Here is an 18,355-nt window from a genome sequence, read left to right on the forward strand (position 1 = left end):
ATTCTGAGTTTTAAACTTTCAGGATTTCTGCCATTTAGCTCTGTTGTTCCCCAATGGAGAGCACCCCTGGCACACAGGACTGAGTTGGAAAAATCCTGCGGCTAAGAAGGAACTAGGAGATCTAGTTTATCCTCATGCAAAGACACACACACAAACACAAACACACTGGGCAGGTTGAGGGAGAGAAAAAGACAGATACATACAGAAAGCAACAGAGCCATACAGATAGGCAGATAGACAGAGTCTGACAGAGAGGGAAAAAAGGGAGGAAAAGAAAGAGAGATACAGACTACAATGTGATATAAAGAGGCATAGAGTGAGAGATAGTGGGAGACCCATGTAGAGGCAGAGAGAGAACATTTGTCAGACAGGGAGGAGAATGTAGAGAAAGAAGGAGCCGGACTAACAGAGGTGAGCAGATACACACTGTGCCCCAGAACTTGAAAAAGCCCTACTGTGTGCTGTTATGGTCACCCTGGACCACCTACCCACACCCCCCCCCTCAAAGTGACCCACTGGCCTGCTGAACAGGTATATGCTTTAGAGCCATAGGGCCTGGGTTCGAATTCCAGCTCAGCCACTTTTTAGCTCCGTGGCTCTCAGCACTTTACTTAAGCTTCGTTTTCTTCATCTGTAAAATGGGGATAGTAATACCTACCTTGCAAGCTTTTTTGCCAGATGCTCAATAATTATTAGCTCTCCCAAATCCTGACATCCTCTGGCTCCCATCCATTCCCCCCTTTTTTTGAATTTTATTTATTTATATACCTCCCCTCCCTTTTTTTAAACTTTTTTTTCTTTTTTAACATCTTTATTGGAGTAATATTGCTTTACAATGTTATGGTAGTTTCTGCTGTACAATAAAGTGAATCAGCTATACATATACATATATCCCCATATCTCCTCCCTCTTGCATCTCCCTCCCACCCTCCCTATCCCACCCCTCTAGGTGGTCCCAAAGCACCGAGCTGATTTCCCTGTGCTATGCGGCTGCTTCCCACTAGCTATCTATTTTACATTTGGAGGTATATATTAGTCCATACCACTCTCTCACTTCGTCCTAGCTTACCCTTCCCCCTCCCCGTGTCCTCAAGTCCATTCTCTACATCTGTGTCTTTATTCCTGTCCTGCACCTAGGTTCTTCAGAACCTTTTTCTTTTTTTTTAGATTCCATGTATATGTGTTAGCATACGGTATTTGTTTTTCTCTTTCTGACTTACTTCACCCTGTATGACAGCCTCTAGGTCCATCTACCTTACTACAAATAACTCAATTTTGTTTCTTTTTATGGCTGAGTAATATTCCATTGTATATATGTGTCACATCTTTATCCATTCATCTGTCAATGGACACTTAGGTTGCATCCATGTCCTGGCTATTGTAAACAGAGCTACAATGAACATTTTGGTACATGACTCTTTTTGAATTATGGCTTTCTCAGGGTATATGCCCAGTAGTGGGATTGCTTGGTCGTATGGTAGTTTTATTTTTAGTTTTTTAAGGAACCTTCATACTGTTCTCCATAGTGGCTGTATTAATTTACATTCCCACCAACAGTGCAAGAGGGTTCCCGTTTCTCCACACCCTCTCCAGCATTTATTGTTTCTAGATTTTTTAATGATGGCCATTCTGACTGGAGTGAGGTAATACCTCATTGTAGTTTTGATTTGCATTTCTCTAATGATTAGTGATGTTGAGCATCCTTTCATGTGTTTGTTGGCAATCTGTATATCTTCTTTGGAGAAATGTCTATTTAGGTCTTCTGCCCATTTTGGGATTGGGTTGTTTGTTTTTTTGATATTGAGCTGCATGATCTGCTTGTAAATTTTGGAGATTAATCCTTTGTCTGTTGCTTCATTTGCAAAAATTTTCTCCCATTCAGAGGGTTGTCTTTTTGTCTTGTTTATGGTTTCCTTTGCTGTGCAAAAGCTTTGAAGTTTCATTAGGTCCCATTTGTTTATTTTTGTTTTTATTTCCATTTCTCTAGCAGGTGGGTCAAAAAGGATCTTGCTGTGATTTATGTCATAGAGTGTTCTACCTGTGTTTTCCTCTAAGAGTTTTATAGTGTCTGACTTTACATTTAGGTCTTTAATCCATTTTGAGTTTATTTTTGTGTATAGTGTTAGGGAGTGTTCTCATTTCATTCTTTGACATGTAGCTGTCCAGTTTTCCCAGCACCACTTATTGAAGAGGCTCTCTTTTCTCCATTGTATATTCTTGCCTCCTTTATCAAAGATAAGGTGCCCATATGTGCGTGGGTTTATTTCTGGGCTTTCTATCCTGTTCCATTGATCTGTATTTCTGTTTTTTGCCAGTACCATACTGTCTTGATTACTGTAGCTTTGTAGTATAATTTGACGTGCGGGAGCCTGATTCCTACAGCTCTGTTTTTCTTTCTCAAGAGTGCTTTGGCTATTCGGGGTCTCTTGTGTTTCCATACAAACTGTGAAATTTTTCATGCTAGTTCTGTGAAAAATGCTGTTGGTAGTTTGATAGGGATTGCATTGAATCTGTAGATTGCTTTGGGTAGTAGAGTCATTTTCACAATGTTGATTAATCCAATCCAAGAACATGGTATATCTCTCCATCTGTTTGTATCATCTTTAATTTCTTTCATCAGTGTCTTATAGTTTTCTGCATACAGATCTTTTGTCTCCTTAGGTAGGTTTATTCTTAGGTATTTTATTCCTTTTGTTGCAATGGTAAATGGGAGTGTTTCCTTAATTTCTCCTTCAGGTTTTTTAACATTAGTTTATAGGAATGCAAGAGATTTCTGTGCATTAATTTTGTATCCTGCAACTTTACCAACTTCATTGATTAGCTCTAGTAGTTTTCTGGTAGCATCTTTAGGATTGTCTATGTATAGTATCATGTCATCTGCAAGCAGTGACAGCTTTACTTCTTCTTTTCCAATTTGGATTCCTTTTATTTCTTTTTCTTCTCTGATTGCTATGGTGAAAACTTCCAAAACTATGTTGAATAATAGTGGTGACAGTGGACAACCTTGTCTTGTTCCTGATCTTAGTGAAAATGGTTTCAGTTTTTCACCATTGAGAACGATGTTTGTTGTGAGTTTGCCATATATGACCTTTATTATGTTGAGGTAAGTTCCCTCTATGCCTACTTTCTGGAGGGTTCTTACAATAAATCGGTGTTGAATTTTGTCGAAAGCTTTTTTGCATCTATTGAGATGATAATATGGTTTTTCCCTTTCAATTTGTTTATATGGTGTATCACACTGATTGATTTGTGTATATTGAAGAGCCTTGTATTCCTGGGATAAACCCCACTTGATCATGATGTATGATCCTTTTTTTTTTTTTTTTTTTTTTTTTTGCTGTATGTGGGCCTCTCACTGTTGTGGCCACTCTTGTTGCGGAGCACAGGCTCCGGACGCGCAGGCTCAGCAGCCATGGCTCATGGGCCCAGCTGCTCCGCGGCATGTGGGATCTTCCCAGACCGGGGCACGAACCCGTGTCCCCTGCATCGGCAGGTGGACTCTCAACCACTGTGCCACCAGGGAAGCCCTATGATCCTTTTAATGTGCTGTTGGATTCTGTTTGCTAGTATTTTGTTGACGATTTTTGCATCTATGTTCATCAGTGATATTGGCCTGTAGTTTTATTTTTTTGTGACATCTTTGTCTGGTTTTGGTATCAGGGTGATGGTGGCCTCATAGAATGAGTATGAGAGTGTTCCTCCCTCTGGTATATTTTGGAAGAGTTTGAGAAGGATAGGTATTAGCTCTTCTCTAAATGTTTGATAGAATTCTCCTGTGAAGCCATCTGGTCCTGGACTTTTGTTGGAAGATTTTTAATCACAGTCTCAATTTCAATACTTGTGATTGGTTTGTTCATATTTTCTATTTCTTCCTGGTTCAGTCAGAAGGTTGTGCTTTTCTAAGAATTTGTCCATTTCTTCCAGATTGTCCATTTTATTGGCATATAGTTGCTGGTAGTAATCTCTCATGATCCTTTGTACTTCTGCAGTGTCAGTTGTTGCTTCTCCTTTTTCATTTCTAATTCTGTTGATTTGAGTCTTCTCCCTTTTTTTTTTGATGAGTCTGGCTAATGGTTTATCAATTTTGTTTATCTTCTCAAAGAACCAGCTTTTAGTTTTATTGATCTTTGCTATTGTTTCCTTCCTTTCTTTTTCATTTATTTCTGATCTGATCTTTATGATTTCTTTCCTGCTGCTAACTTTGGGGTGTTTTTGTTCTTCTTTCTCTAATTGCCTTAGGTGTAAGATTAGGTTGTTTATTTGAGATGTTCCTTGTTTCTTGAGGTAGGATTGTTGCTCTAAACTTCCCTCTTAGAACTGCTTTTGCTGCTTCCCATAGGTTTTGGGTCATCGTGTTTTCACTGTCATTTGTTTCTGAGTATTTTTTAACTTCCTCTTTGATTTCTTTAGTGATCTGATGGTTATTAAGTAGTGTATTGTTTAGCCTCCATGTGTTTGTATGTTTTACAGATTTTTTCCTGTAATTGATTTCTAGTCTCATAGCATTGTTACTTGATACTATTTCAATTTTCTTAAATTTACCAAGGCTTGATTTGTGACCCAAGATATGATCTATCCTGGAGAATGTTCCATGAGCACTTGAGAAGAAAGTGTATTCTGTTGTTTTTCGATGAAATGTCCTATAAATATCAATTAAGTCCATCTTGTTTAATGTATCATTTAAAGCTTGTGTTTCCTTTTTTATTTTCATTTTGGATGATCTGTCCATTGGTGAAAGTGGGGTGTTAACGTCCCCTACTATGATTGTGTTACTGTCGCTTTCCCCTTTTATGGCTGTTAGTATTTGCTTTATGTATTGAGGTGCTCCTATGTTGGGTGCATAAATATTTACAATTGTTATGTCTTCTTCCTGGATTGATTCCTTGATCATTATGTAGTGTCCTTCTTTGTCTCTTGTAATAGTCTTTATTCTAAAGTCTATTTTGTCTGATATGAGAATTGCTACTCCAGCTTTCTTTTGATTTCCATTTGCATAGAATATCTTTTTCCATCCCCTCACTTTCAGTGAGTATGTGTCCCTAGGTCTGAAGTTGGTCTCTTGTAGACAGCATATATACGGGTCTTGTTTTTGTATCCATTCAGCTAGTCTTTGTCTTTTGGTTGGAGCATTTAATCCATTTACATTTAAGATAATTATCAGTATGTATGTTCCTATTACCATTTTCTTAATTGTTTCGGGTTTGTTATTGAATGTCTCTTCCTTCTCTTGTGTTTCCTGCCTAGAGAAGTTCCTTTCGCATTTCCTTTAGTAAAGCTGGTTTGGTGGTGCTGAATTCTCTTAGCTTTTGCTTGTCTGTAAAGGTTTTAGTTTCTCTGTCAAATCTGAATGAAATTCTTGCTGGGTAGAGTAATCTTGGTTGTAGGTTTTTCCCTTTCATCACTTTAAATATGTCCTGCCACTCCCTTCTGGCTTTCAGAGTTTCTGCTGAAAGATCAGCTATTAACCTTATGGGGATTCCCTTGTATATTATTTGTTGTTTTTCCCTTGCTGCTTTTAATATTTTTTCTTTGTTTTTAATCTTTGATAGTTTGATTAATATGTGTCTTGGAATATTTCTCCTTGGAAATATCCTGTATGGGACTTTCTGCACTTCCTGGACTTGATTGACTATTCCCTTTCCCATATTAGGGAAGTTTTCAACTATAATCTCTTCAAATATTTTCTCCGTTCCTTTCTTTTTCTCATCTTCTTCTGGGACCCCTATAATTCGAATGATGGTATGTTTAACGTTGTCCCAGATGTCTCTGAAACTGTCCTCAATTCTTTTCATTCTTTTTTCTTCATTCTGCTCTGCAGTAGTTATTTCCACTATTTTATCTTCCAGATCACTTATCTGTTCTTCTGCTCCAGTTATTCTGCTATTGATTCCTTCTGGAGAATTTTTAATTTCATTTATTGTGTTGTTCATCATTGTTTGTTTGTACTTTAGTTCTTTTAGGTCCTTGTTAAACGTTTCTTGTATTTTCTCCATTCTATTTCCAAGATTTTGGATCATCTTTACTATCATTACTCTGAATTCTTTTTTAGGTAGACTGTCTATTTCATCTCATTTGTTTGGTCTGGTGGGTTTTTACCTTGCTCCTTCATCTGCTGTGTGTTTCTCTGTCTTTTCATTTTGCTTAACTTACAGTGTTTGGGGTCTCCTTTTAGCAGGCTGCAGGTTCGTAGTTCCTGTTGGTTTTGGTGTCTGCCCCCATTGGCTAAGGTTGGTTCAGTGGGTTGTGTAGGCTTCCTGGTGGAGGGGACTAGTCCCTGTGTTCTGGTGGGTGAGGCTTGATCTTTTTTTTCTGGTGGGCAGGACCATGTCAGGTGTACACCTTCCTCCTTTCGTGAAAGGGAATTTATATGTGTCTGGGATAAATATAGCTAATAAAACTTTATTATTGGAAATAAATGAAAATTAAGAATACCCTTGTAAATTAGCAGTTTAGGAGACTTTTCAGCCACAGTATATTTGAAAACCAACCATACTTATAATTGACAAGATACATGGAAATGTTCTTTTATCTGCAATTTCTTTTTTACTCTCCCCCTCCTCCCTGTTTTCTAGTAGATAAGCTAGGAGAGGGCTAATTGCTGCTCCTGGAACTCCTGTACAGAAGAGGACACTGGTGAGCATAATGGAGAACTTGCTTTTAATGATCCTTGTCTACTTTTTTTGCTTTTAATAATCCCTGTCTACTTTTTTGCCCACATTTACCTCTCTCTGTACAGAAGGAGACCACAGGCATGATTATATTGCTACACTTTCAGACTTGCATCAGTAAAATTTCAAGAAAGAAAACAAACCAGAACCAGTAGGATTAGAATGAATCTGTAGCTGTGGGCTGAGGAATTAACCAAGTGGAAGGGCCTCACATTCTCATGTTCCCCACTATGGCAATCTACCATTAACCTCCAGTTGCAAATGTTTACAGAATTTTGTAGGGGTTTTGGGGGGTAAGATATGTTTTTTAAATGTTACAAGTACTAAAAATTAGAAATAATTTGGAAAATCCTAAAAGTACTGTATAGGGAATAAAAGTCATCCATAATTCTACAACCCATTGATGACTTCAGTTAACATTTTGAAGTACATCATTTCAATTACACACATAACATTTTTATCCACAAATGGACTCACATTATACATACTTTATGTTTTTTCCATTTGTAATATATTATGTGAACACCATGTCATTATTTTTCTTTAAATAATTTACATTTTTGTATAATATTTCACTCTGTAGGCATAGCCTAAGGTTTTGTTTCCTTTTGAAAGTGTTTAAACCATTCCTGCTGTTCCATTCAGTGAACAGCATTTAAATAAATTTTTTTATGCGTATCCATGATTAATTGTTCTACAACTGGAACTTTTGATAAAAAATTTAAACTTTTTAAAAAGCTTTTGCTATCAATTGCAAATTCTCCATGCAGTTCCTAAAAGTTGTGTCAATTCATACCCCTTTCATCAGTGTGATGTCTCTCTATTAAAAAAAAAAAAGAAACTGCAATTTTTGGTTCTCCTCTTCATAAAGAATCATCTTTTCTTTTTATTAAATATCTTTTCAATATTCTCTCTTCTAGCTTTTGTATTCCCTTATTGATTTCTATTAAGTTTCAAAACCATCATTGTGTTAGATTTATTTTTACACCGCCTTGAACATTTTGCTGAAAACAGTTTATAGAATCTTCATGAAAGAAAATCGTGTTTACTCAAAAGTTCTGAACTCATTGAAAAGCAATATATATTTGCTGAAAGAAGGAAAAAGTATTTATTGCCTAATACCGTGTCAAGAACCCTGGTGGATGCCTGAGAAGCACAAGGTGTGATCCTTAGTGGTCGCACGTTCTTTTTTTTTTTTTTTAACATCTTTATTGGGGACTCATGTTCTTAATTGGAGAAACACAGCCAAGCTCACATACTCTGAAGAGCAGTTTTTTCTCAACCTTGTTTAGACCCATGTCCCCACAAACACTGTCTCACTATCTCTAGTGTATCACCCCTCTCACTAGCCAAGTAGAGTTTGCCCAGCTCTCTTTCTGTAGTTCCTATTATAAACTACAGAACTAGATCCATCGAATGTGCTCTTTCAGATTACCTGTGCACATATGCACATCCCATGCTAATATGCCTTCCCTCCCCCAGTGAAGAATGACTGCCTTAAGAAGCACCCAAAGCAGGACTTGGAAATTTACTTTAAGCACCTAAGATCTGGACAGATTGTCAATGAGATCTGGCTCGATAAGGCTTAAGTTAAAACGTTTCTCTTGGCAATGAATTTTCTACAGTTGGAAAACCTATCAGTGCCTCAGACCTTGGCGCCATCTGTGCCTCCTTTCCCTCTTCTCCAATCTACCCCTGGGCTGCCGTCGACAGGTAGTCAGCCGGCCCCTGCTCACCTCCTCCATGATGTCCTCACACCAGCATTCCTGCTCCCACCTCTCTTTTGCTTTGCTCTTTACGTAATATCCAGCTGATTCCCTGATTCCGGACATCTTGCTTCTGAGGTTGGCGTTCTGCTGTGTGCCCCAGTAATTGGCTCTCCTGCTCTGTCCCTCACTCTCTCAGTCCCTGTGTTGCTGCTTGTCATCCATGTCTCATAGACCTGATGTCCTAACCTTTTCTCACTGGAATTAGGTCCCCATATCTTCTACTGATACGGTGTTGAGCACAGTGACTGGCCAACACACTGTGCACTGTAAATATTGTTGAACGAATGAATGAGTTGGAAGCATTCTCTTGCTTGACTTTAACTTTATATCTTGGGCTTAATCGAGCCATGTTAACACAATACTCATATTTCACGTGTCTTTCTTTTCCCCTTCCTATCCCAGATTTCTTATTTTGGTTTTCTACACTAAGTTCTGTACTAGACACTTTGCACATGTTATTTCTAATCTTCACAGCCATCTCATAAGACAAGTATTACCATCTTCATTTCACATATGAGGAAACTGAGCATCCAAGAGGTTTGCTAATTTCTCCAAAGTCACTCAGTGAATCAGTGGTTGACCTCACTTCTCCATGGAACCACTCCCAGAATCACTGATCCATGGCTTAGTTCTTGAGGGGCCTGCACTGTCTTACTTTGCCCTTCCCTTGACTCTTATTTTATTCTGATTGAGCACCACCGTCTTTGCCTGAATCCCAGTTGAGACAGAAGGAGCTATGAGGGGAGGACAAATCTGAGATTTGTCCTCCAAGGTCTTGACATGAGAGATTGAGGCTGGGGACTGAAGGAGACAGAAGAGCCAAAGGTTATCTCCACATCTTCAACCTGAGAGAGCAAAACAGCAGTGGTATCACCAAAAGAAATGGGTAATTGGGAAGCCTTATTTCTGTAGGCTGTTAATCAGATGGTGGTTGGAGTTCCAGTGGCTCTTTCCTCCCTGGTTAACCGTGGCAATGCTATTAGTTTTTCTGAGTCTCAGTTTCCTCTTCTTTCCCCTGAGCATCATCTTACCTGACTCTCATGTTTGTCATTGGTTTGCCTATCAAATGATGTAGTACATACGAACATGCTCTGTAAGGGGTAAAGCCGTACACACGTTAGCTGTCATCACTGTTGTCACATATGTTATTACTGAAGTCAGATAGTAAATGGAGACACCAGCTTCTTGAGTAAAATATGTCTATGCCTGGGGTCAACAGGCTGTGACCATATCTGGCCTGCTGCCTGTTCTTATACGGCCCATTGGAATGTTTTCCAATTTTTTGTTTGGTTGAAAAACATCGAAAGAAAAATATTTGTGACATAAAAAAATCATATGAAATTCAGATGTTGGTGTCCATACATAAAGTGTATTGGAACAGAGCCAAACGCACTTGCTTATGTGCTACTGTCTATGGCTGCTTTCTCAGTGCAACAGCAGAGTTGAGTAGTTGTGACAGAGATTGTACAGCCTGCAGAGCCTAAAATATTGACTACTTTTAGTAAGAGCTGAGTAGCCCTGGCCTGCCCAGTGCACATTCCTACCTTTGCTCTCTGACACTGATTCAAGTGCAGAATTCCCACTGAGCTTAAAAACTGAGAAAGATGAGAAATAAAGGGAAGGAGAAAAATGTGAATTCCCTGGCGGTCCACTAGTGAGGACTCTACGCTTTCACTGCCAAGGGCCCAGTGGGTCAAAAAAAAAAAAAATTAAAAAAAAAAAAGGAGAAAATGTCAGGTTAGAAGTAAACTTGGTATTCTGAAGGTGTTTTCCTCTCTCTTCTCCCAGACCTCCCCCAAAATAATAGAAAATACATTTAGCAAACAAAAATATTCTCTGTTCCTTTAATGTTATGTGAGGGATATGTTTGTGCTCTTTTTTGTTTTGTATTTTTTTTTTTTTTTTTTTTTGCGGTACGCGGGCCTCTCACTGTCGCGCCTCCCCCGCCGCGGAGCACAGGGTCCGGACGCGCAGGCTCAGCGGCCATGGCTCACGGGCCCAGCGGCTCCGCGGCACGCGAGATCCTCCCAGACCGGGGCACGAACCCGCGTCCCCTGCATTCGCAGGCGGACTCCCAACCACTGCGCCACCAGGGAAGCCCTGTTTTGTATTTTTAAATGAACGGGAATAAAAATAAGACTGTTGCTGTCATTATGTTAATACTGTTGACCCATTCACTGTATTTCATTATGTATTATTGTATTTCATACAATAATACCTTCATTGTATCAAATTAACTTAATATATGAAATATAAGTAAGTTACCAAATGAATTTAACACAATAAACTATAAGTAGAAGGGTGGCTATTTACATTTTCTTTTCTTATTTTCTGTAGTGAGAAGCTGGATGGAAAAACTAAAAGACAAGGTAAGAGGAGTATTTTCTTCCTTTGCATTTATCTTAGAGGGCATGGCTTTGTCAAGTAAAAGATCTTGAGAGTAATGGAGCTTTATTTCATTATTCTGATTATGGTAATCTATGCAAAGATACAGGGCCATTTCCAGGTGCCCAGCAAGAAAGGAGGTCTTCCCTTTAAGGTCTGTATAATACAAGGGATGCCTTATTCTTTGGAGTGCCATTCATACTTATGGAATGTAATTCCTGGTATGTACAACTGAGTAACCCCATTTACATATCAAGGTGGAGTTCCTTTTAGGGAATTGCAGGAGTGTAATCCCATTCTAGTGCGCAGTTCATGTCCCAATGCAAGGATCTTTTAAACCTGATCTTCCTATATGAGGAAGAAATACCTTGGATTTTGGAAGGCATTGATTTTTGTGACCCAAGGACATAAATTGATGGACTTGATTTAAGAATAAAACTTTGTGATGGAAAGGGCATCCTTAAACCATAGTGGGAGGTGGGATTAAAAACACCTGAACACCTAAGTACTCTCCTTAGGCTCACTTTTATGTAGTCTATCATAGTGCCACTGCTGAGTGATGAGCTGACCTATCTGGAATGGCCAACTATAGAGAAATATTTTCCTCTCTTGCATTAATTCTGCCATCAACATTTGTGACTGACAATATTAACTTCCTTCCAGGTTTATATTTTTCATTTTCTTTTAATTTTCAACACTCTCTAAGGTTTCATTTTTGGTACCTTGTAATTTCAAACTGGAATTACTCATAAAAATATTGGTGGAATTCTGAACTCCTTGCTGTAGTCTGTGTCAGATCCAATTACTATAAGCCAGCTCAGATTTCACTGGGGGTTTAGTTAAATGGAAATCGTTTCAACTGCCAGATAGGAGTTACTTCCAATTCGCCTTTCTTAGAATATACATCTGTTGATGGTATCTCATATCTTTTTTTAATTATTTGAGGTCAGTTTCCCCCATATTTGAATGATTAATATTTATTTTGCTACAGTTTAATGTTAAAGGATAAAAGAAAACATTCAACTGCAATTAAAATTGTATAATTATATTAATTCTTCTCACTATTATTTTTCTGCTTCTCAGTAAAATTTAGCCTATATAGTTTTTGAGAATGAGATTATTTTATGTCCATATGTATTAAAAGTGACGTTGAAGAATTTTAAGCCTGTTGACATCAGTGGAGGCCATTTTGGTATCTGCAATGGGTCCAGTTGTCTAAGGGAGGTGTAATCAGAGGACTGAGCAAGATTTGGGGTAAGAGAAGCGCAAAAGTTTAGAACTGAATATATTTACATTCATAGTGCTTCTTGTTATTTTTCAGGGGAAAATATAATGCAATGAAAAGTAAACAGGCTCTGGTAGTTTAATCTAGGAGTCTGTATATCATTGTTTCTATAGAAAATATCCTTCTGAATTACAAAAATGGACAAAAAATAGACTTAAGAAAACAAATGTTGGCACGTAGCCTGTTTTGAAGTTGGCTGTTGCAAAGTTTCTTACCTGTATGTATATATAGCTTCACCACTCCATTTAGAAATCTGTGTAGCTTTGGAGAAAGGCTGTATTTTCTCTTCTTGTGGACCATTCCTTCTTGTCTCAAAGACCTGGCACCCTCTCCCTGCTCCATTTCACCAAGAGAAATAATTTTATGTATGGCCTCAGTTTTCTGGACTATTCTGAAGTTTTTCCAGCCCTCTTTTCATTTTATTCTGTACCATTTTTTCAGTTATGTTTTAGTTTTAAAAAATTGGAAGAAAAATAGTTGAAACTCCCACCGGGTTGACTTGCTTTGTCTTCATTTTGTTTTAATTTAACCATTTTTAAAATTATAGTTAATTTACAATGTTGTATTAGTTTCAGGTATACAGCAAAGTGATTCAGTTATACATACATATAGATCTCTATTCTTTTTCAGATTCTTTTCCCATATAGGTTATTACAGAATGCTGACTAGAGTTCCTTGTGCTATACAGTAGGTTCTTGTTGATTATCTATTTTATATATAGTAGTGTGTATATGTTAATCCCAAACTCCTAATTTATCCTTCCCCCTCCCCCCGCTACCTCCTTTGGTAACTATAAATTTGTTTTCTATGTCTGTGAGTCTATTTCTGTTTTGTAAATAAGTTCATTTGTATCATTTTTTTTTAGATTCCACATGTAAGTGATATCATGTGTTATTCGTCTTTCTCTGACTTACTTCATATGATAATCTCTAGGTCCATCCATGTTGCTGTACTTGCCTTCATATTTTGATTTTTTCTTGGAGGGACTCAGTCTAATCAGTCACCTCCCTCTGGGAGTGAAATATTATACACTTACTTGAGACATACAATCATATGTGTACACACACACACACACACACACACACACACACACACATATAACATATGTATACATATCTTCCTCGCTCTCTCTCCCTCCTTCCTTTCGCTTCCTCTCTTCCCCCTCTCCCTCTTTCTTTTCATATGTCTAGCTAGCTAGCGATCATCTATAAAAGTCTCGTGAGTCATTATCTTCAGAAACTATTTGAGAGTGAAACTATTGCCGTTTTGTTGAAAGTCACAGAGTCCCTTAGAACTGAAAGCTAAACTACATATTTAACTGGCTCTTCAGTCAACCCAGAACATCTTCTCAGTTTAGCTTCATTTAATTGGTCCTGATATTGGTTTCCCTGTTAGTTAGCTGGACTCTAGAAAGGGTGGTAGGTGTTCTAAAAAGTTCTGAATTATTCTCTTTGTTGTTATTATTTAGTCTTCCTATATTAGTTAGGATTAAGATCAGCTGTGAGTGACAGACAACCCCCCCCCCCCCCCCAATGACAATGGCTTAACCAAGAGAGAACTTTGTTTGTCTCTCATTTGTGAGTCTGGAGGTAGCAATCAGGGGTTAGTGAGGAGCAACATTGAAGGCTCAGCCTCCTTCTGTTTGATGCTCCATGACTTGTGACCTTTATTCTCAAGGTCATCTCGTGGTCCTGGATGGCAATTAGGTCTATACTCTAGCCAGAAGGAAGGAAGAAAAAGGGAGGCTAAGATATCCCTCCCCCTTTAAAAGGGAAGATAAAGGCACTCTGCCATTCTTAAAGGGGGGGGGTGGGTAAAGGCTCTGCTCCCCCCCTTGAAGAGCATGCTCTGGAAGTTGCACATGTCACTAATGTATCGTCTCCTTAGTGAGGCTTATCACATGGTCACATCCAGCTGCATAGAAGGAAGGGAGAAGTAATCGTTATTCTGTGCCCAGCCCAGATGGAAGGTTCTATTGCTCTAGAAGAAGGGGCGAATGGCTATCAAGGGACAGTCCCTATACTCATTCCATCATTAACCTTCTTCCTGTTTAAATGTCCAAGTTAGTGATGCTTGTTTGACAAATCCTTACCTGGCTACCTATTGATGTATTTTTTCAGCATCTATATTGTTTCTCAAAATTGAAGATGCATCAACATTTTAGTTGTATAATACAGGCCAGCCCTGTTGTTATATCACCAGGGTCATTCTATTTCTTCTAGCTTTAGGAAATAATGCAGAAAATGGATGATCCAGCCTATATTCCATAACAGCCATTCTCATGTATAGTCTGCACCAGTAGCATTGCATTACCTGGGAGCTTGTTAGAAATACAAAATCTCAGGTCCCTCACTAGACCTACTGAATCAGAAACTTGGGGAAAGGGGTCCAACAATCTGTGTTTTGACAAGTCTTGAAGGTGATTCTGATGCATGTTCAGGTTTGAGAACCACTGTTGAATAGACATCATAAGGGTACTGAATTCAGCAGACTTTAGGCAGTACAGTGTATCATATGGTTTTCTTATCGTTTTCTTGAAAACCAGTGTTTCTGAACAAATACAGTATCCTGAGAAGGAAGGATACCTTTCTCATAAATATAAAACAAAACAAACAAACCAAAACCAACCAAACAAAAAAAAAACAGCTATATCTAGTAAATTTTATCTTAACAACCCATCTTTTAATTTTCAAACTGTTTATTTGGAAATAATTTCAAATTTACAGAAAAGATACAAGAATATGGATAGTACAAAGAATACCCCTGTTCCTTTTCTCCAGATGCACTTATTCTTCCCACGTTACCCCATTTCTACCTCTGCTCCTTTTTTCTGAACCGTTTGAGGAAAGCCGCGTACATCATGGTCCTTTTACACCAAATACTTCAGTGTGTATTTCCTATGAATAGGAATATTCTGTTAGCAAACCATAATACAGTTATCAGCTTGAGTACATTTAACATTGATATCATACTTTGTTCTGGCACCTAGATTTCAGTCTTTTGGTTAACAGACCCCAAATCTCCTTTATAAATTCATTTTTCTCCTCCGTTACAGGATCTAGTCTAGGGTCATGTAACACATTTAGTTGTCAGGATTCTTTAGTTTTCTTTAATGTGGACCATTTGCATAACCATCTTTTGTCTTTCATGACTCTGATATTTTTTTAAGAATACAGTGCTTTAAAAAATAGAATATTCAGTTTAGGTTTATTGGATGTTTCCTCATGATTAGATTCAGGTTATGCATTCTCGGTTGGAATATGCACAGATGCAGTTGTGTTCTTCTCGGCAAGTTACGTGTGGAGGAATGTGCACGTCCAATAATTCTGAACAGAGAAAAGGTGCTAGGCAGAATTTGTAACTTAATATGTACGTGTCTTATTTGTTTTCATTTCTACAGGAAACAAGTCATGGGCAATTCTAAAAACAGAGCTTATTTTCAATTAGTCAGTTTTGTATGAGGGATGGGTAAATTATATTTGAAGAGGGTAGGTTGCTTTATTCCCATCTTGTAATTTACTTGTAATTTCAAGGCACAGGCAGATCACACACACACACACACACACACACACACACACACGAGGAATAAAGAGAGGAGAGAGATTAATTGAATTTTTGTGAAGTCTACATGATTTAAAGCTCTCGAAACGAGAAGCCTCAATGTGTAAATAAGAAACATGCAAAAAGTGACACATTTTGTAATATTCATATTTTTGGTGTGGGGTTGAGTTACATAGTGTGAGGAGACGCACTCAGAGGTTGATCAAGTTGAGCTTCCAAAAGTTCAAATATCATCCTTTGAATGTACAGCTCTGTAAAATCTAATCTACTGTGCTTAAAATTATCATACATCAACATATATGTATATTTCCATGCACTGGGAATAGTGATGTAAAAAGAAAGTCATAGCTCTGGTGAGAGCAATGGAAAATTACAGACTTTTATAAGCCTTTCGTAGATCTAGAAGAAAGTTTGGGTTTCTGTAAAGCATATTAATTTGTTGGAAAATGACTGAGCTTTGTTTCTTGGGGAAAAACACTTAGTATGCTGAGGAACAATGCTATGTTCTCAAATTAATGGAAAAAATTCCACATTCTGCTCTAACTCAAGACTCTGAAAAACAAAACCAGTGAACGAGCTGGCTGTGTACAAGAGGATGCTGCAGTTTTGTAAGGTCTTGTCCCTTTGATTAATTCTAGAAATGTTGGGAAAGCATCATAGCCTGCTTACTTCGACACTTGTTAGAAAACTTATTTTTTGTCCTTCTCTGTTTGGGCCTCATTCTGAAAGATACTGGAAATAGTTTTTGGTATATTAAAATTTTTAGAAATAGTCAAATAAGTGAACAGACTCATGGTTTTTCCCCCATAAAATAATGTCTATCAAAAGTACTTATTACAGTACTTTTAAAATTGATAATTGTTTATGGTTTTTTTCTGGGTAGCCTTCTAGAAGGGGCCATCGTGGAAGGTAAACCAGTGTCGTGTTCCTCTATGAAAGGCTCTGGTTATTCATCCACCTCTATCCCTTAGGTGTCTTACTGGCCAAGATGCAGGGAGTACCCTTAGGGTGGTGGCCTTACCTTGAACTTGGGTTGGTCCTGAGCTACTTACTCAAGCCCAGGGATGTGTGGAGATCACGCTGCTCTCTTAGGACTAAAGTATCCATAGTAACACCTTGGGGATGTTGGAGACCCACATGCGTTTGAAACCTCCAGGCTCTTTTGGAAGTACCAGTGTTGTTAGCAGTGATCTTTGTGCCCCTCTCTGCCACTTTCTTTCTTTGGGGCTGGGGACATTCAGAATTCCCTCCCAACCTTCAACTTTGGCCTTGTCCACTGGGCAGATATTTTCTTTCATACAAACAAAGCCATCCACATTCTGTGCAACTCTCTCCTCATCCTTGTCTTTTTTGCCTGGGCTCCAACACCTAACATACTTCCTCTTTCCTTTGCAGGTCCTTCTCTTCCCTGCTGTCTCCAGAAACTCTCACTTTTCACTCCCATACAAGCACAGTCCTCTTTCCTTTCTTACTGTGACGCAGCTAAGATTGTGAGACAGGGACTACCAAAGTCAAGGCCCTCCTTCTGCCCTCTTAGAAGCACAATGTTCCACTGGGCACTTCAACTCCCCCTGGAGCTTGACTCAGACTGCTATTTCCAATTTATAGCATTTTAATAGTCCTGGCATTCTCAGAGGCTTACTTCATCCATCTTTAATACAAATTATATTTCTGTCACCAAAACCTGGTGTTGACAAATGTGCATAAGCAAGTGGCTGGAGGTGCCACTAGGTCTGGCTGATTTATTCAGTACTTCTTCTGCGTATTTGAAATATCCCAAAATAGTCACATCTCTCTCTCTGTTGCCTTCTCTCTAAAAAGTAACTTTATTCCAGGTGCTATTTTATAACAAAGCAGACAGGAGATTTCAAAGTGTCTAAAAACCTGCTGCCCTCCAGCAGAGCTGAGAAACCCAGGGCGGCAGTCTGTTTAGCATCCTAATGTGTGTTTCTTTTCCCGTGCAGGCTGGCTATATGTCTGGGATGCTGGTGCCCGTGGGGGTTGGGATAGCTGGAGCCTTGTTCATCTTGGGAGCGCTCTACAGCATTAAGGTTATGAATCGCCGAAGGCGAAATGGCTTCAAAAGGCATAAAAGAAAGGTATGGAATCAACAACAGCAAAACCTAATCAGTTTCTGAACATCCTTCGCTTTTCTAATTTGCTTAATAAAGCACATGGGGCCTAATGATGCATGAATGGTACTGATGTGCCCAGTGGTTCTGATGAGCTGCTGCAGCTGCTGCCTCGGCTTGGTTTGTTCACGTGTCTTTTAAAGGGGGCCTGTTCCTCAGCTTTGCTCTGCGGCAGAAGGAGTTTAATGTTTCTCTGTTTTCTTTCCCCAGCAGAGAGAATTCAACAGCATGCAAGATCGAGTAATGCTCTTAGCTGACAGCTCTGAAGATGAATTTTGAATTGGACTGGAATTTAATTGGAACAGTCAACGATCTTATTATTTTATTTTTTATTTGGGGGCAAAAAAAAAGAGGACAACATTCTGCCATGCTGGGGCTGTCAGGCCATCAGTTTCATTATCTGCTGGGGAGTAGATTTTTCGTGTACTGAGCAGAAAAGGCATGCTGTATATGAACTGTAATATGCAGTATTTGTTTTTATTCTGTAGTGAACTTTCCACAACCACGGGCTACAACTCGTAAATATGCAGCATACGTGTTGTTCAGTAGGAGTTG

At 38.6% G+C, this 18,355-nt stretch overlaps 1 protein-coding gene across 1 annotated transcript in view; it reads left to right on the forward strand.

Annotated features, from left to right (window-relative positions):
• The window catches only part of ARMH4 (armadillo like helical domain containing 4), a gene marked incomplete at both ends in the record, with an annotated part of 135,098 nt that extends 117,019 nt beyond the window's left edge, over positions 1-18,079 (forward strand). Inside the window, 3 exons of the mRNA XM_082842175.1 lie at positions 10,775-10,806; positions 17,633-17,767; positions 18,011-18,079. Of these exons, the coding sequence (XP_082698301.1) occupies positions 10,775-10,806; positions 17,633-17,767; positions 18,011-18,079 (236 nt within the window). The remainder of the gene's footprint in view (positions 1-10,774; positions 10,807-17,632; positions 17,768-18,010) is intronic.
• Positions 18,080-18,355: the final 276 nt, after the last annotated feature.

This window comes from Leucopleurus acutus (assembly GCF_964270905.1).
Source record: "Leucopleurus acutus genome assembly, chromosome: 1".
Taxonomy (NCBI): Eukaryota; Metazoa; Chordata; class Mammalia; order Artiodactyla; family Delphinidae; genus Leucopleurus; species Leucopleurus acutus.